Source organism: Protopterus annectens, chromosome 10.part0 (genome assembly GCF_019279795.1).
Source record: "Protopterus annectens isolate FY-2018-M chromosome 10.part0, PAN1.0, whole genome shotgun sequence".
In the NCBI taxonomy this organism is placed as follows: domain Eukaryota; kingdom Metazoa; phylum Chordata; order Ceratodontiformes; family Protopteridae; genus Protopterus; species Protopterus annectens.
Window position 1 is genome coordinate 1,738,042,882 of NC_056744.1, and position 20,410 is coordinate 1,738,063,291.

The 20,410-nt window shown below is 39.2% G+C and overlaps 1 protein-coding gene across 4 annotated transcripts in view; it reads right to left on the minus strand.

Annotated features, from left to right (window-relative positions):
* The window catches only part of LOC122813969 (neurotrimin-like), a 2,345,907-nt gene that overhangs the window by 118,584 nt on the left and 2,206,913 nt on the right, over window positions 1-20,410 (minus strand). For all 4 annotated transcript variants that reach the window (XM_044086525.1, XM_044086523.1, XM_044086524.1 and 1 more), the window contains exon 5: window positions 12,684-12,804. In XM_044086525.1, coding sequence (XP_043942460.1) covers window positions 12,684-12,804 — 121 coding nt within the window. The remainder of the gene's footprint in view (window positions 1-12,683; window positions 12,805-20,410) is intronic.

Here is a 20,410-nt window from a genome sequence, read left to right on the forward strand (position 1 = left end):
TCACACAGTTTAAAGTTTAGGGTGTAATGCTTATAGTGTAATATAATAAGAGGCAACAAGAGATTTCCATTACAGGCATTTTGCACAAGCATGTACACCTAGTCTGCTGGACTGCTTTAACATTCATATGCCAAAGCAATACTACTGAATCTGGTGCAGCATGCCATGAAACTCCAATGATAAAATGTTTTAGTCACGATCAAGATAAGGCTCAGACAAATAGCATTCTTATACTTGTGGTTGTATTGCACTTATTCTATAAAAAAATCATTTGATTTTCAAAGCAAAAGAACATGATTAACAAAAATGTAAATAAATTCAATGAGTTTGTCACCCCTTAGTTTTTGTTCAAATTCCAGTAAAAACATAACATGAATATTTAGCTTTAAGGTCTAGTTTTTGTGACATTCAGTTTGTAATAATGTCCAATTCTAATCATCTTAAAATACTCCACCTTCAAAATCCCCACTTTTAACGTGTGCATTCTTCTTCATTCCCTTGCTATGACCATTTTAGTAAAAATGTCATTAGCATCCAAGTGGTCAGTTCAACCTTACTGCATTATACTGCAAATGTCTCAATCCCAAACTCAAGTTTCACCAAGCATCTTAGTCCATCCTTGGGTTGCCTGCCACCATCTTTTTGAGCTGTGATACACTTCCCAAAAATAGGAATCATTGTAACATCTTCAGTTCTATATCTCCAAATTAGAAATTCCTCTATTCCATGCTACCTTACTGGGTGTGTTATACCACAAATGAATGACCCCTACTTGTTTACCACATAAATATAGCCATTTACTAAGAAAATAGACATTTTTTCATGTATGTTTCAAGCTGTCTTAATTTATTTCCTCCCTCATATTTCCCTCGTGTTTAACACTTTTGTGTTGTCAGGTAGATATCTTTATAAATAAAGCTCTCTCTACCCTTTTTCACGCTGCTTCACATCTTTTAAGGAGCCTCTTTATGCTTCGTCTTTTGTAGAGTGTTTGTGTATTCAACATATGTCTTCATCAATGCAGGCAAAGAACAGTTTCTCACCTATCCACTGTCTTGTTAAAAAAGCTCCCTTAAAATGCTCCCATCCATATATGTCTGTATGTTCCCATATTACCTACTTGTATCCAGGATTTATATAATTAACATCGGCTTGACCCCAGATCTTCTTGTTGACAAGTGCTTCCTAGGACACAACATCTAGTTGTTTAATCTGTGTCACTCAATTTCCCATAAGTGTTAGCCTTAAACACTGTGAAGAGTTCCCTCTCCACAATCCTGCATTGTTGCTTTCTTCTTCTTGAAACCCAAAGCACTGTGCTATAGTAAATGTCACAACTTGTTAAGGAACATGTATCAAACATCTACCTTGGTTCAATTACTATTTTTGAGGACTGATATGGTTATGGTCCTGAAAATCTCGACATGAATCTTCTATCAGGAAAGTTTTCTTTTGGGTTTGTCGTATAAGCTAAGATTGAACAAGATTGTGCAAGTATGTGCAAAAGTTTGTCTTTGTTGCACAGATTATTAGTGAACTATTTATTCCCACCAAATTTAAGGACCATTCATTCATAGTACTAAGGCATTAGATGAGTCACTGGCAGCCAAAATGAAAATTTTCAATGTGGATTTATTTGTTAATTTGTGCTTTTCACTGAAATATATTGCAGTCTCTTTTGTAGAACAAAAGTGCTCACTGAGTAAAATAAGTTTTTTTTTAATTTATTATTTTACAATCTGGTCTTTTGAAAGGATTTATACATGATTTGATATACTTTTTGTGCTTTAGCTAGTGTATTTGTGTATGCTTGCTCCATTCAAAGAACACTAGTTGCTATTTAATAACTACATATTTTTCTGTAAACAACACATTTTAATACTTCAAATTTTCTACTTTTTTATATTTTTAATGTTCTTAAAGTATTTTAATTATTGGCATTTTCAGTTGCTAAGACAGTTAAATAGAAACAAGTGTTTGGGATTTACCTGTATACCAGAAAATCAATTGTTAACAAGTTGGAAATTATTATATCAGAAACTCAAAATGTATGCATATGGGATGTCTACCTCAGCATCAAACTGGAGTTTATGAGACTAATGTCAGTCAGTTTAAGACTAGAATAATACACCATTAAGTTATATGATTGTTAATATGGCAAGTGGGTTAATCCAAAAGGGACATTTCTTTTAAAAGAAACAAAATTCTTAATTAAAATCTAGTGAGCAAATTTATTGCAAGTGGTACAATTATAAGTTCCTTATTGCTGTTCTGACGTATCACCAATGCAATATGTCAAAATCGTAACCTATGACATGTTGTATGGCCATAGGAGGTAAGGAAAGAGGAGTATAGGTTAGTGAAGGGATGTAATCAAAGTTACACACCCATATAGCCTTGATTACAGATACTAAATGTACTAAATGTGAAAAGTCTTAGGTAGGTGTGGGAAACTGCAAGCAGTTTTCAGGACTTTAATTGCACATAAAGAGACTGGCAATAAAATACTAGGCTTAACAGATGGCTTGGATGCCTAAGGGTATCTAGTCAGTTGTAAATCTGAAGTAATGGTATTCTCAAAGAGTGATGATGCTTCTGAGTTGAAATATAGTATCTCAGCTGTTTAAACATAGTAAGACATTGGTAAGTTTAATGCAGTTTGTTGCCAAAAAAAAGCTATCATTAGAAGTTTTAATCAAAATCTATACTAACTGTAATAGATGTTTTGCATACTTTAATGAAGATAAAAAAATGTAGGTAGGATCTTTAGAAAAAGAAAGGAGCAAATCTCATGAAAATAAATTGAATTTGTGTGAACACATGCAAATAATACTCAGGAGGACTTATGCAATGTGTTTACTGTTGGAGAATAAAAGGAAAACATTACTATATGAGATGACAGAAGTATAGCTAGGACATGGCCATTCATCATCCTGTTTTTTTTTTTTTTGCTCTTCAATAAAAGTGGGGTATCATAATCTAATTGCTATAGAAGTGTTTTTTTTTTCTCCAGTTGAAGAGCTACCTGGGGTGGGTTGCTGGCTTGTGGTAACAGTACAGGGCATGAATTAAAGCAGCTGCACCACTGTGAGGTGGTGACAGAAATTATCATTTCAGTTTGTTCTATTTTCTATTAATATTTGTGAATTCATGCTTCAGTTTAAAAAATGATTTGCTAAAGATTTTTAGCAAAATAAAAACAGTGCTAGAATAGTTGATATGTGAACAAAGTGTATAGATAAGGGTTTGCAGTATATTTATATTCAGAACAGATAATACTTCTGTTATGGCAAATCACAAAATGATTGACTTAGGAAATCTCCATTTCTTGTGTAAAGTAAGCTTTAAGATAAGTTATGAAGCTATGTTAGCTGTTTTTACTTATGATGTTACCAGATAAATAACAGTTTCACGAACTGCTTGAACTGCTTTTCAGCAGGAGAAGTTCATACCAATCAAAAATCACCACTATAAACCAAATAAAATACATACTTTGATGGAGACATTAATGCAGCCAATGACATAATTCTGGTGCAGTATAAGAGCGCTGAGAAACATTTATTTATTTACATTTGTTTACCAGCAAATTCCAATTGGACACAGATCATTTTTCAGCAGAGGCCCGGGGAAAACTTTGGCCCTGCCAAGTCTGAACCCAGGACCCTGTCAATTATAGCATAGTGCATTAGACCACCAGGCCATTCAGCTCTAAATAATAAGTACCATGAAGGGAAAGTGCCTTAAAACCAGACCTTGATGTGCATGAGAAAATAACAAATGCCCTGCATAAATGTGGCAATTTTCTCAATTTGAATGTACGTCAAATGATGAAGTTAGAAAATGATTTTATTTTTCCTCCCTCATGTCAGAAACCATATTTTGTGATTATTGATTGTGGCACTCTGTTAGGTAATGAATAAGTCTCTAAGCAGTATTTTCAGACCAGGCATAATGAGAATGATCAGCTTTTGTACTCCATTAAATGAAGCTGAAAGAGAGACACATAAAGAAATAAACTCTTATGACAGCATACTGGTGAAGGGATAAGACAGAAAAAGACTTTAAATGTTTCCTGCATGGCACCCTGTTCACTCTGCCTTGGTATTCTCAAAACAGAAAAGCTTATACTCCTCTGCTTCAATACTTATATGGCACCTCTGTTTTCAGCTCCCAGATCAATCTCTGCACTCTCTACGGACCTTAACTTTAATTCCTTATACTCCCCTGCTTCAATACTTGTACAGCATCTGTTTTCAGCTCTCGGACTGAACTCTGCACTCTCTATGGCCCTTAACTTTAATTCCTTATACTCCCCTGCTTCAATACTTGCACAGCAGCTCTGTTTTCAGCTCTTGGATTGAAGGCTGCAGTGTCTACAGACCTTAACTTTAATTGTATGTACCTATTTTGTTCTGACTAGTATTTTAAGCTTACTGTCTGTTACTTGATATGCACACTAAGTCCCAATGGCTCCATTATTCCCACGGCTGTTTTCTACTTAGTTTATTTAGTACACACTGCTGTAGTACTTGGTTTTTCAGTAATAACAGCTTTTTTATTCAATTTTCTTGGTACTGTAGCTAGCCATTGCACCTTCTATACCCTCCTAGGAATCTGCATGTAAATATATCGTATCTGTCCTAAACTTAATTTTAAATAAAGTAACACAGCCTTTCTGCCACTCTTGTAAATTAAATATTTTTATATGTATGCTTACCATATTAGTCAGCTTAATTACCCAGTAAAGTTACTGAAGAACTGCCATTGGCGTAGTAAAATGTACATTTTTCTGCTTGGTTTGTGTTCATGCTCTGGCTTAGTAATTGGCTTAGCTGTATGTTATCACTCATTTTTGGTGTTCATTGTTGAGCTCTGCCCTTCCCCATCTTCTGATTGGAAGCTATAGTACTGTGAACCTATTGGGTGCCATTTTAAAATTTTCCCTGCATGGTACCCTCACTCTGTCTCAGTGTGCTTGCCATGGAAAATGAAGCAAATTGTATGAATATATCTATGTTGAACTCCACACACTGAAATACCAAACTATGTCTCTGTGATTGCTGAAACTGCTATCCAACCATTATTTATTGAAGCTAATTGTTAATTCAGCTGTTTGTGGCTAAATGCATTGTTTCTTAATATTTCCACTGTATAACTGTTCCAGTTTTGTAGAAAATGTATTTTATGCTTCAGATTAGCAGCTTAGGAATTTATTTGTTGATTCTATATTAGCAGCCTAGGAACATATTTCTTTGTTAGAGTATACTTCAATGTTATGTTTTTTTCTGCTGTTACTGTATTAGACCCTGCATTAAAACATGTTTTATTTATTTTCCTCTCTCCCTCTTCCTAGCCTTATATTCTCCCACTTCAGTACTTGCATAGCAACTCTGTTATTAGCTCCCAGGTCAAACTCTGCACTCTCTATGGACCTTAACTTTACTTGTATATGCCTCTTTGGTTCTGACTAGCATTTTAAGCTTATTGTTTGTTATGTGGCATGCACTCTAACTCCTGATGGCTCTGCTATTCCCATGGCTGTTTTCTACCTAGTTTATTCAGCACTCACTGCTGTTCTACTTTGTTTTTCAGTAGTTACAGCTTTTATTTTTACTCAATTTTCTCGGTACTGTAGCTGGCCCTCACACCCTCTATAGCCTCCTAGGGGTCTGCATGTAAATGTATATGTCCAAAACTTAATTTTAAATAAAGTAACACAGCCTTTCTGCCATTCTTGTAAATTAAATATTTTTAAATGCATGCTTACCCTATTAGTGATCTTACTTAGCCAGTAAAGTTTCTATAGCTCTGCCACTTGCCTTGTAAAATGCATACTTTTCTGACTGGTTTCTGTTCCTCCTCTGGATCTGCCCAGTCCATTCGCCCTTGTTCCATTTGGACTCACTCTGCACCCCTACCTTACTCCCAAAACCACACTATCTCTATACATCTGCACTAGTCACTCCTCCCCCTTACCTCATCCAGCCAATCAATATAATTTCCTCTTCCCTCCACATTAATCTATTCTCTTCTATATATACTCATCAATTCCTGTCCTCTGCCTCCCAGGCTTACTATCATTTACCCACCTGCTACAAAACTTTCCTATCTACTCTCCTTTCTATCAGTCCTTCCTAGATATCCACAAATCCATTTACATAGTAACTATAAATATCCAATGTATTCACCACAAAAATTCTAATTTTCATGTGTGGCTTGCTCATAGCCAACCAGATGTTATTGCCACTATGGGATTTCTGCATATCTGCAAGTCAAGCTCCACTTGAGTAACCCACACACTCAGCCTCAATCTGGTCTGCGACATCAACAAGACTTGTTGGTGGGATAGATTGGTGTCCCAGAGACTCCCCTATCTATGGAATAGACTCCCTCTCCACATCAAGCAGAGTACTTCATTATCCCTTTTCAATCTCAACCTGGATAACTGGATGGGAAATAGAAAATATACCCCTGGAATTCCACCCATGTCCCTGCTGGACAGGGGCATTCAGTGCTGATTTGTTTAAACATGGGGTAAACTCTTGGCTAGGTTTATAAGGGTCTCAAGGCTAACAGCCTAGTAACCTCCTATGATCCTATGATCCACTGAGACCTGGGTAAAACCCTACATTAAAAAATTGGAATATCTTCCTTCAGGCTGTCAAGCAGTAAAATCTGACAGGCAGTGTAGGACTAATTTTTCCTAATACCTTTAACATAGTTTCTTATACAAATCCTGTTCCCAAATTTACTAATGCCAAAATTCTTATTTCTCTCCTGCAAATGAACAACTGCAAACATCTGTGCATCATAGTTCTCTACATACCCCTGGCAACAATATACCCCTGTTAGAAGAAATTCTTGCCTGGATTTCTACTAATATCAAAAATGAAACTGCTATCCTAGCTGATGTAAATATCAACTGGCTAAAACTCAGTTCCAGCGTCTGTGCCACGAATATTAAAATACTCAACTTCACACAGCTCACAAACACCCCAACCAAATCAAATAAAGATAACATCACATAATCCATCCTAGATTGGATTCTTGTCTCTGAACTCAATAAAATACCTGAAGCATGTACTCTTCCAAACATTCTGAGTTACCACCTCCCTGCCTTTATCCACCGCCACTCCCTCTTCTCCTGCCAAAATCATCACCATTACAAACAAATAAGGAACCTAACTGTATTCAATATACTTCCCTTTGTCAATATGCTGAAAAAGATAAACTGGCACAATGTAAAAACTGTCCCACTTGACAACACTGTTGACTATTTTAATACTATGTTCCTAACCACACTAAATAGCCTTGCACCCCTTCCCATGAAAAGAATTAACACAAACTTGCCCCATGGCTACCGTGGCTACCAAAGATCTGATGCACTACGGAGATAAAATATGGAAGCAGTGTCAAACCCATAGAAACCAGCAAGACCTGATAAAATTTAAACATTTTTGTAATCAGGTAAAAAAAAACTAGTCAACAAAGATAAAAAAGAATGCTGTTCAAAACTGCAATCTAACCATAACCCCCCCCCCCCCCAAAAAAAAATAATTCTGGAATTCCATCAGATCATTTCAGAACTCTGGCAAAAAAACAACCTTCTCATGAAATAGCCTCTCTCTTTAACACGTTCTTAATAAATTATATATCTGTCATTACTGTTAGCTTTCCCCATGCTAACGGTAGCATAAGTAATGCAGCTCCACCATAAACTTCCACTACCTTCCCTATTACTACATGCACCCCATACACTCATGAGCCCAAGACCCATTCTACTCACTCTTAATCCCATTTCTATCACAACTATAAAAAGACTACTTCTGAAGCTCAAAGCTTGCTCTAATGCACCTGGCAATATACCCCCCCAAATTTATAAAGCTTGCTGCAGATGGCATTTCATTCCCTATATGTATCCTTATTAATAGCTCCATTCATGAATCCTATTTGCCCAAAATGATGGAAAAAAGCATTAATTCCCCCTATTCATATAGGTGGCAAAAACATTGATATCAGCAACGTTCATCCTATTGTTATTTTCTTTCCTATCTCCAAGATCTTAGTAACCATCTCCTGCCTCCTGCACAACATGGATTCAGACCTGGCCATAGCACAACGACTGCTCTCATATCTTTCTTGGATGCTATTCTCAAAGTAAGGCATAAATAGAACTTGTTGCCAACACAGAACTGCTAAGTGTCACCCTAGGTGCATAGGTGTGTACTAGGCTAATGGCCCAGAAGCCTTTACAAGCCAGGCCCATAGAAGTTCCCTGGCATCATGCCACCTGATGTTAGTTCCCAGTGCCTCTATCAAGTAGAGCCACTGGAGTGATCCCCGGCGTGAACTTTCTATTTTCCATCCACTCGTCAAGATTTCTCTTGAAGAGGGCCATTAAGGTGCTCTACTTGACATGTATGGGAAGTCTATTCCAGAGCATGGGCAGTCTCTGGGTTATGAACCTGTCCCTCCAGCATGTTCTGTTGATTGTGGTAATGAGGTTGAGGCCACTGGAGCATGTGGTGTGGAGGGATTGGGATTTCTTTAGCTGTAGCATTTCTAACAGAGCTGGGTCAGACATGGCTTTGTAAGTCAAGCAGAGATTGCCTCTTACTAGACGATATGAAACAGAGAAAACCTGCAGTTTTTTTGAGTCTGTCCATGTAGGACATGTGTTTAAGGCCTACGATCCTCTTCGTGAGGTACTTTTGTGGCCTTTCCAGCTGTTGCATGTGTATAGTGAGGTACATGCCAAATGGGGCATTATACTTGATGACTGAAGTAATGAGAGAAAAGTAGAGAGAGATGATGACATCTTTCTTCCTGGATGCAAAACCCTTGGTAATGAGATGTGCTTCATAGAAGAACTTTCTGACCGCAGAGTCCCTCCTTGTTGGCCTGAACTTCTGAGAAGTAGATGCCAAACAGGAGACAACCCAGGACCAATCCCTGTAGGACTCCACTTGTGACTGGTTGGCAGTCTGATTTGAAGTCCGCTACTTTCACAATGTGGGTTCTATCTGTGAGCTAATTTGCAATCCACCTAGTGATATAAGGATTGATGCCTAGTTTGATGAGTTTATCAATAATTCCTGAGTGGGGAATGGTATCAAAGGCCTTGGCCAGATCGAGTTAGGCTGTAGAACTGACTTGCCCTCATCCACAGCTCTGGTGACTGAGCCAAAGAAGTCAACCAGGTGGAGCAGGCATGATCTAACTTTCACAAAATCAAATTGCATGGGATCTAGAGTTTGGAGATTCCCTGTATCCCTATATCCTTGTTAATTAGGTCCATGATGATGCGCTCCATAGCCTTACATATCAGATTCATCAGGCTAATGGGGCAATAATTCCCAAGGTCTGTAGTCATTTCCCCTTTATGGAGAGGGATGACTGTAGCAGTGTACCATTCAGTAGGGACAAAGCCTGAAGCGATTCTTTGATTGAACAGGGCACACAGATGTGGTGCCAGTTCACTTTGTAGTTCATGTAGAACACATCCAGGCATATTGTTAGGTCCCATGGAAGCTGTATTCTTGGTCATGGACAATGCAGCTTTAACCTGTGCTGCAGTAATGCTGGGTGGCTGGCATTCCTCCATACACCATAGACAAAGACCTAAATATTGATATTCGCTTACAACACAACAGCAGAAAAACTCATACGAAACTAGGAATCCTGTATAGTCACAACCACTTCCTCAGCCCCTCCACTGAACAAACACTTGCCTCCACTTACCAACTCCCTTCTCTCATGTAGGGTGCCCCTCTACTTACCACCTTTAAGCTACACTAAAGGCCAAGCTTGAGACTTGTTATAATAAAATTGCCAAATTCCCAACTAATTCCAAAAACTTCACCTATCACTGTTTGCTCTACCCTCCCTAAAATGGATGGAACTACCAAACTACCTCACTTATTTACAACTATATATAGCACATACATTTATCTTTAAACCTTCAGATAGTTCTGTCTTAAGCTCAATATTCACTTACTACTTCCCAAAGAGGCCCCTCAGGTCTCAGAATCAGCAACTTCTACAGTTTTACAAACCAAATCTTTTGCCCGGCCACCTACTTTACTCCTACTCTTTAGCCAAAAATTGGAATGTTCTACCTTTAGCCATAAGAAAAACTCAGAATTCTGCCTGTTACAAAACTTCTCTACGTGAATACCTAGCTTTCATATGGAACTGTAATTGCACTCAGCCTCTTTAGAATATTTAAGTCTAGAGATATCTTTCTACATTGATGCCATGTTTACCAAAATTCCTCTTTGCTTCAATCACCTGGAAAAATGTTGCAATGTCATTTCTATTTGTTTTGCCACAGGACTGCTAACTCTGTTTTTACATGTAAGCTAATTGCTTGCTTGTTGTATATTACCAATTTATACAATTGTACTTTTATTCATGTACTGAGGTGCTTCTGGGTTTCCACTGAAAATGGGCTCCAAATAGCCTAGGGGACTTTCCCAGTAAACAAACTGCAGATAAGTAAATAACTAAATAAATAGATAAGAGGATGGTATGTTTGAACAGTATGGTAATATTAAATTATTTTCAGAGCTGATAAGCAGATAAAAATAGAGAAATGTTTTATATATGGGGAGTGAAACGGTGTGTTGTAAATGTAATACAGCTTAATTTTGGGCATCACAGTTTCTGCTCCTCATAAAAAAATGTTAGTTTAGAGATTTTAGATTTCTGATTGTGCAGTATGGTGGAATTTGAATGTTATTAGTATGTCTGAATGATGGGGTATCTATCTGCTGATAACAGAGGATACTTATGAAGAAAAAGAAAATGGATATTATCTTTTGATGTTGTATGTGCAGTGCACTTAAGGTCTAGGCCAGCTTCATTATTTATCTGATCCAGAGGTGCTTGATCTGCTTCAGAGAATGGAAAATATAGCCAATTGTTTCTCTTAGAATAAAACTGCAGTTCAACCCCTTGGTTTATTTATGCATTACTTACTGATGAAAATGAAGGCCTGATAGGATCCCTAATAGTCCTACTCTTTGCCTTTTCTTTGTAGCATGAACTTGCAAAATAAGTAATAATACAATTATTTTTTTTTCATCTTGAGATATTAGGTGAAAGAAACCAACAGACTACTCGGAAATACAATTAGGTTAGGTAACAACTGGTTCTGACATGGCAAAAGGAACAAATATGCATTCTGTACAGCAGTGTGTGTAAGGTAATGACCATGGCAGCACAAAGAGGGATGGATACTCTTTTACTTCATGGAGGTCATACAGTTTGGTAGGGAGAAAATGGACAAATTAGGGATAACTGAAAAGACGCATTTGAAAGAATCCTTACTGAAGTAATAGCTGGCAAATTCATCACAGTTAGCATTATCCATCAGTATGAAGTAGTCTTTCTGGACAGAGCCATAACAAGGGTGGTGTGTAAGGAACAGATGGAATGGGAACAAGCGATTAGGTGGTGATGGTCAGAGATTTATGATGTGACAGGTTGATAGTACCATCATTTATTTAAGATGCTGCAGGTGAAACTGTTCCTTCTCAAATAAATATGTTTAGCAGCTTATTCTGTTTGCTACCATTAAAAGAAGCTTACAAAAGCTCTTTGCCACATTTAATTATTAACTGGTGAAGAGACCTTGTATTGTACTTTGTACAGTTCAGATTTCATTCTTCTTTTTTTTGTCCTCAACTCTGCCGTGATGCCCATCTCTTTTTATCTCTCGGTAAAAGCAAAGCATGTTAAAAAAACAAAGGTTTAAGAATTATCTACTTTTATATTGTACATTAGATGGTGCAGTGGTAGCATTGTCACCTCATAGCAAGAGGTTCTCTGGTTCGATACTTGGCTGTCTGCCTTCTGTACAGAGTCTGCATGTCCTCCCTGCATTCGTGTGGGTTTCGTCCGCGTGCTCTGATTTCCTCCCACATTACAAAGAGATGCGCCTGGAGTATTTCTTCCTGGGCCTCTGCTGAAAATTGGCTTGTTCCAAGTCTGACTTTCCCAGTTAACAAATAATAAATAAATATGTCTAAGATAGACAAAATTAATAATAATTTGAATCACTTTGGTGTGCTGGTTGATGCAGTCTTCACTGTAAAGAATATTCAACATTTTTATTTTTATTTACTTGTTTCTTTTTTTTTTTGCATACATGTTATTTTTTTAAAGTTCTAATAATATGTTATATGATAATTGAATTGTATGCCGAACCAGAATTTTAATCTGAAAGAAATGTCTCTTTTTGGGTAACTTTTCATAAGGGGCTCATCTCTACACCACTATGGAGAACATTCTTTCCCTTCTCACTTGGATTCATTCCTAGCAATGTTGTGGTCATTTAGCCATGACGGAATGGAGGAATGTACATTCCGATCGGCTTCAGCCTCATCAAAAATCTGGCAATAAGTTACTTAATGTAATGTACTTTGGTTGATTCAGTTTCTCTCTTATTACTTTAGCTCTAATTTTCTACAGCAGTTCTGTAGACACCAAAGTCCTCTTCTGCCATACTGGAAGCAAAGAGTTAGAGAAAGAAGACAACTTTAAAATTTAGCTGAAATAGTATAATTTTAAATTCATTCTAATTTATGAAAACACACACAAGAATGCCTTATTCTTATTTTTGTTACCAGACATGTAACAGTAGTTGAACAATTCATTTTCTGGAAATTATTAATTTCTACCTTTTGTCTTCTCTATACCATTCAAAGTCAGCTTTAGGAATAGCAAATGCTTCACATTGAAGGACGCCATTTTGTCCCAGAGCTACACCAATGTTCCTTGCTTCTGGTATATATGGTGCATCTATGTGAAAAGAAAAAAAATACTTGGCATACTGGATTCAATCATTAATTGACCTGAAAATTATACTTACTCTAAATCAAAGAAAGATGCTTTGTTTAGATATTCACCACATCACTTTACAAAATATATCAGATTGCCTTATTATCTTCAATGTGCAGTACTGCTATGGTAGATTAAAAAAAACCCCCAGCAAACCAGAAAGTCTGTGGCCCTAAAGTTTTGTCTTTTACAGGAGATTTGAAGCATAGAGACACCAATTCCCAGACAGCTTGCGATGGTATAGACTTCAGCAGCACAGTAAATCTCTGTGTAGTAAGCTGCTCACATCCTGAAGCACTCCTGTCCTTCCACACACTACACCAGTTGGGTTACATACATTTCCTTTTTCAAATGGCTATGGATTCATCCCTACAAAAAAATTGTTCATTGTATAAAATCATAGCATAGTCTCATGACACCACTGTGCACTTACTGAGAGACTTGAAAAATGTTTTTGGCGTTCTGCTATAGCTCACGCACTCAGCAAAGTATCTTTTTGTGGTTGTTTTTTTTTCACATTTTTTTCTGTTTTACCTTCATTCACTTTGTTTGTAGCTAATCAGGAAACAAGATATTTTGGCCTGGTGTATGCGCCATCTTGGTGATAGTAGTGATTATTCTAGTGTGAGTAGGCTAACCACTGCATTTTTTCCCCTTAAGTCACTGAGCATTACACTCTCAAACTTACAACTGCTTTTGATTGGTTCTCTCTTTGCTTGTTTACTATTTTCTGCACAGATTGGAATGCCTTTTGCTGTTTTTATAGTAAGATTGCAGAGAGCTACACCTTCATGAACTCATTGAGGGACTTAAAGTGTTTATGGATTCTTTTTTTTTCCAAGTTCTGCTGCAGCTCATACACTCAGGAAAGTATATTTCTGTGTTGCACTTAAATAAGAGTTTCTGCTATTCATTTCTGTCACTCTATAGAAGCCATCTTTACCCTAGAGAATGCTGTTGCCTGTGAGGTCACGGAGAGGAGATACGGTTTATAGATGAGGAGAGCACACCAAGGGTACAAGGTTATAATGCCTTCCACACATTTAGGACAACTACTTCACAGGCAGGGACTAAAGGTGGAGGTGTCTCTATTTACATCAAAAATAAATATACTTCAAGGATGGTCAAACAGGACAATGCACTTGACCTACTCCATGTTCAAATCACCATAGGTAAAATGCAATACTACTTCCTTGCAAGCTATAGGTCCTCTTCTATGACACAGGAAACCCATACTATGTATTTAAACTTATCAGAAACACTAACCATTCAACCCAATATCATACTCATGGGTGACTTTAATAACCCCACTATTAAATGGGAATCCTATACAAGAGTGGTCTCCAACCTTTTTTGCACCAAGGACCGCTATCAATGTAAGACAATTTTCCATGGACTGGCCATCTCGCGGTGTGCATAATAAAGTAGATATTTATTTATTTATTTGACATTTGTTTAACGAGGAGGCCAGACCCGGGGAGAAAAGCTCCAAAGTACAATAAAAAGACAGTTGGCAATAATTACCACAAAAAAGTGTACATTCTGCTTAACAGCATAACATTGATCTACTATGGTTGAGCAGTAAGAAAACCTAATGGCAACCTTACTGATTTTATGTTTATAAGAGCAATATTTAAAATCTGTCCCTATTATTTGGCTCTGTCCAGCATACCTCTCAACTGTACAGATTTTTACAGAATGTCCAGATTTTTGCCTCATATTTTTGGTCTTTTTCTCATAAAATTGTTGTTTTCTAGAAAATCACTGGCAGATTATTGAGGCTGATGTCAGAAAATAATGACAGTTGAGTTTCATACTTCATACCCTTCAGAAAATTCATGCTAATGCAAAACCTGTATTTCTATCAATTTTCGAAGTTTGCAAGAGCAGTACTTAAAAGGGTCCCTATTTTGGGCCTTTGTCCCCCCATTATTTTTGGCTTTGTCCATATTTCTTGATCTAAGTAAGAGGCTGAGAGGTATTCATACCTCTCAACTGTACATATTTTTACAGAATGTCCAGATTTTTCCCTCTGAATTTTGTTCTGTTCCTCATAACTTTTCTGATTTTTGGTAAATCATTGGGATGATCTGAGGACTGAAGTCACTAACTAATGATATACATTTGTATTTCAGACCTCATATCCTTCAGAAAAATGATAAGACAAATCCTGTTATTCTAGCAACTTTCTATGGTTATAAGAGCAATATTTAAAATCTGTCCCTATTTGTCCCCCCATTCTGTTAGGCTTTGTCTAGATTTTTTGCACTACTAAGAGGTTGAGAGGTATGGTGTGTGTGTGTGTGTGTGTGTGTGTGTGTGTGTGTGTGTGTGTGTGTGTGTGTGTGTGTGTGTGTGTGTGTGTGTGTGTGTGTGTGTGTGTGTGTGAGAGAGAGAGAGAGACTATGAAGAATGAGAGTGATCGCTGGGAACAGCAGCAATGAGGTTTGTGTACCTTTCGTCCATAACACACACACACACACACACACACACACACACACACACACACACACACACGCACGCACACACACACACACACACACACACACACACACACATACACACAACGTCTCTTTTGCATTGATCCATGCATTCACTCACACATGCAGACAGACACATAAACACACTCATACAGACCATTCACTTACCTCACGGCCCAGTACCAAGTGCTCCATGGCCCATTACCGGTCCACAGCCTGGTGATTGGGTCCGCTGCTATACAACACCAAACATACAGATACAGAGATTCTTGTATTTTGTAAACACAAACTCCATTGACCAGATTATCAATACACCAACCAGGGGTGCAACCATACTGGATCTGGTCCTCACTAATAGGCGAGACTGCTGCACACCCCCTACTGCATTTCCTTCCCTGGTAAGGTCAGACCACAAAATGATCTCCTTTGAAGTAAAAATAAAATCTGGACACCCAGCTGAGGAAGAAAATCATGTCAAAAATTAGGAGGTGCAGCACCCAGCTGATTGATAAATTTAGCTCCAACTTTCCCCTCTTCCCCCCTCAAACCCTCAGAGGAGTATCATATATAATATAACTCCATACTCTGTTGTGTTGTTTTTTTGTGTGTAGGCTACACACACACTGTGTGCTAGCCTGTTAAAATTACAGTGTGTCTGTTTCTGTGTAAGTTACTGTTGTTCTGCAAAAAAAAAAAAAAAAAAAAATTCCTTTTTCAGCTTCTCTGTTCACCAGTGAGAGTGGGGAGCTTTGAGCAGCCTATCTGTCCCTGGAGGAGTGGTCTTAGCCCAGCAACTTGTAGCTTACTGGCCGTTTTGGGCTAATTCCTCTCTTTCAAGCTCTCGCCTTAAAACCCACATTTGAGTGGTTTTGCACATCGTGCAGCGCCGTTGAAGCAGGTTTAAACTATTCCCGGCTCCACAAAGTCTGTTCTTCAAATTTTCCCTTAGAACTAGTCAAACCCTCAAAGTAAGCACTCAACCTTTCTTTTACAGCCCAGCACTTGCTCAAAATTCTCAGTAAGCACTAATAAACAGTAGCACTACATTCCCTTATACTATTTAGAAGTACAAGGCTCCCTATTCGTCCCTTCTGGACAATCAATAAACCAGTTCTTTAAACTATTCAGGCATTTCCAAAGGGCAGTTTCAGGTATACTCTCCAGTCCAGCTGGTGAATCTGGGAATCTTGAGGCAATGTTACAATTGCCTTATGTACAAAGACAACCCTCTCCTCCTTTCAACAAACTCAAATATATGTGAGAGATGCAAATATACAGCCAAACTGGAGGCTGAGCTCTCTCAACCCAAGACTGGCACAGTCAGTCAAGAGGAGAAGGAAACCACTCGCACCACACAGCCAGTCTCATATAGAACAATTGTATCAGCAAACAAGACACATAAACACACAAAAACATACTCAGAGGCTCTAAATAAAAATTTGCCAAAGCAGCAGAGACCTCCAAAGCAGACATCCAAGTAACTGTTACCCCACAACAATATTCACGTATCACATACTTCACAAAGTCAGTGTGCCACACAGTCGAAGCCCTTAAGGCTAAATAACACACCAAATACACTAGTAATAGGAGACTCTATTGTCAGGCACACTGACGTCCCACTCACCAGACTGAACAAGGAGAAGGTCACTGTAAGCTGCCTGTCGGGTGCTAGGATTTGCCACATAACACAAGCACTCAGGTCACTCCAAAGCAAGTACAAATATGACTCTGTCATTGTCCATGTTGGTGTGAATGACCTGAGATGTACCTCCCTGGACTACATGAAAAGAGACATAGAGGAGCTCTCTGATCATGTAGCCCAGGCCGGTATGACCCTGACCCTGAGTAGCATCTTGCCCTCGCCAAGAATTATGCCACAGTATAAAGATAAAATGATAAATTTTAACAATTGGCTAAGCTATTGGTGTCATTCAAAGGGGATCCATGTATGTGTCAGCCTGGGATGGCATGCTCGACAAGCCACATTGCTTAGCTAGGTACGGCTTGCACCTGTCACCCTCAGGCTTTCGAATACTGGCTAAGGCTCTTGCCACCCCCATAGTGCTTTTTTTAGGCAAGGCTCAAAAGACAAACCCACCTCCATAGACAACACAAGGAACAAAAAACTAAGGGTAATGCTACTCAACGCCAGAAGTCTAAACCTCAAGATGCATGCACTCAAGGCACTGCTCAGTATGGAGAAATTCAATATCTGTGCAGTAACAGAAACCTGGTTCAAGTCTCCAGAGAGTACCCCAGAACTACCAGGATACAACTCATACCATGCTTTTCAGCCCCAGAACTTGGACTGAAATACAAAAGGTGGGGGAGTATCCATTTTCATCAAGGATATCCACACCTCCAGGTTAGCGGCACTGCACGAGGCATTGGAGACCATCCATGTGCAACTAACAGTGGGAAAAACTGCTTTTCAGTTTGTAGTTTGCTACATATCACCCACTTTGTCTCAAGACCCCCACTCGGCAATCCTGAGAACATTGGAGAATATGAAGGTCTCACCAAACACCATGATATTGGGTGATTTCAACTACCCAAACATTGACTGGGAAAACTACTCAAGTCACAACTCCTTTGCCCAATGGTTCCTGGAGTTTATAAACTCAAACACCATGGAACAACTGGTCACCACTCCCACAACTGGGGACAACATATTGGACCTGGTCATCACCAACATGGGGGCTCAATGTTCCACACCAGACGTAAACCCCTCATTGGTAAGATCAAACCATAAACTAATCACACTGGACATCCACATCCTGACCCCACCCCCAGCCAAGGAAACCACTGTGAAAAATTTCTCAAAAGCAAACTTCACACTTCTCAAGACTGAGATGGAAAGTTTCAAAGCCAGCGGGCTAATGGAAAATGCTGCCCAAACCGCAGAATCCTTTACAAATGCATTTTATGAGCACCTACAGGAATGCATGGATCGAGCCATCCCAAGTAAAACCAAGACTCACTCCTCCAAAAACAGGAGACCAGTCTGGTGGATCCCAGCCATAAATAAGCTATACAACAGAAGGAGGAAACTATTACATGATAGAGCAAAATCCCAAAAAGGGAAGGCATCCCTGATTAGTATTAGCAAGAAACTACGATCCCTCATAAAATCATCTAAGGCCAGCTTTGAAAGAAAAATCGCCAAAGACTCTAAAGATAATCACAAGGCCTTCTTTAGCTTTGTCAAGAATCTAGGTGGCAACACTCAGATCTACTCTGAGCTGGTGCAAAATGGCAAAAAATACACTGAACCCACTGACATTGCCAACATCCTGGCAGACAGGTTCAGTGCAAACTTTACCCCCCCCCCTTCCCCCCAAAAGTGCCAGCGTCTATCCCAGAAGAATGTAGTCTCCCAGACATCACAGACACACAAGTGAAAGCAGCCCTCTCCAAAGCAAAAAACACAGCATCAATGGGACTGGATGGTGTCCCGGGCTGCGTCTTACACGAGCTCCAAAAAGAACTGAACCCTCACATAAAGTCACTGTTCAAATTCAGCCTTACTACAGGATATATACCCAAAGAATGGCATACAGCAACAGTTATCCCATTCCACAAAGGTGGCGCCACAACGGATCCCTGGAACTATCGCCTATAAGCCTGACTAGTCTGGTCTGCAAAGCTATGGAGCACATCATCATGGCTCTCATAAACAAAGACATTGGGAACCTCCAGACACTAGACCCTACCCAATTCGGCTTTGTTAAAGGCAGATCTTGCCTCTTAAACCTAGTTGACTTCTTTGAAACAGTTACAAGGCCATAGATGAGGGAAAGGTAATCCACACAGCCTACCTGGACCTCACAAAGGCCTTCAACACAATACCCCACTCTGGCAATATAAATAAGCTTACCAGCTTGAATGTCAACCCATATGTCATGAGATGAGTTGCAAACTGGCTCAGGGATAGAAACCACATGGTCAGTGTTGCAGGTGCCATGTCCAACTCCAAACCGGTTACAAGTGGCATCCCACAGGACTCAGTCCTGGGACCCCTGTTGTTCGGTATATACTTCTCTGAGGTACAGGCAAGCACGGGAGGACTGTGGCTGACCAAGTTCGCAGATGATTGCAATGTGGGAGCCATAATCGACACTCTGGCTGATATAAGCATCCTCCAGAAGGGTCTTACAGAGACAGATACCTGGTGTCAGAACCATGGCCTCAAGCTAAATGCCAAAAAGTACATAGTCATCCCCTTTGGGAAAAACAAGGTGCCCACAAACTACCACATAGGTGATAATCCACTAAGTACCGAAGATGTAATTAGGGATCTGGGGACCCAAGTAGATAGTATGTTCTCCTTTGATAATAACATTGCCAAAGTGGCTAGAAAAACCTTCTATATAGCCCACCTAATCACAAAAGGGTTCACATCTAGATCAAGAGAGGTCATTGTGCCCCTCTACTCATCGCTCATCAGGCCCATAATTGAGTACAATGCCCCATTTGGGATGTACCTTACCCGACACCTGCAACAGCTAGATAGACCCCAAAAGTACCTCACCAAGAGGATCATGGGCCTCAAACAGATGCCCTATGCAACTCGACTAAAGAAACTCCAGCTCTACTCAGTTGCTTACCGCCTACTCAGAGGCGATCTCTGCCTGACGTACAAGGCCGTGTCTAACCCAGAATTAATGGACATGCTTCACCTCAAGAAATCCAAATCCCTTAGAGCTACATGCTCCAGGGATTTGAATCTCAGAACAAGAATAAATAAGACATGCTGGAGGGATAGATTTATATCCAAGAGGCTTCCCTTGCTCTGGAATAGAATCCGAATCCATGTTAGGCAGAGCCCCTCACTGGCCTTCTTCAAAAGAAATCTTGATGAGTGGATGGGAAATTGTAAATTTACTCCTGGGATCACTTCAATGGCCCTGCTGGACAGAGGCTCAGGAATCTAATCTAAAAGGGAGGTGAAAGCCAACACATTCTGGCTAGGCTTATAAATGCCCTAGGGCAGATAGCCTAGTACCTACCTATGAACCTATGAACAGGTTCTTAATGATCTCTAAGACCAAGAACATTGCATCAGTGGGACCAGACAATATCCCAAT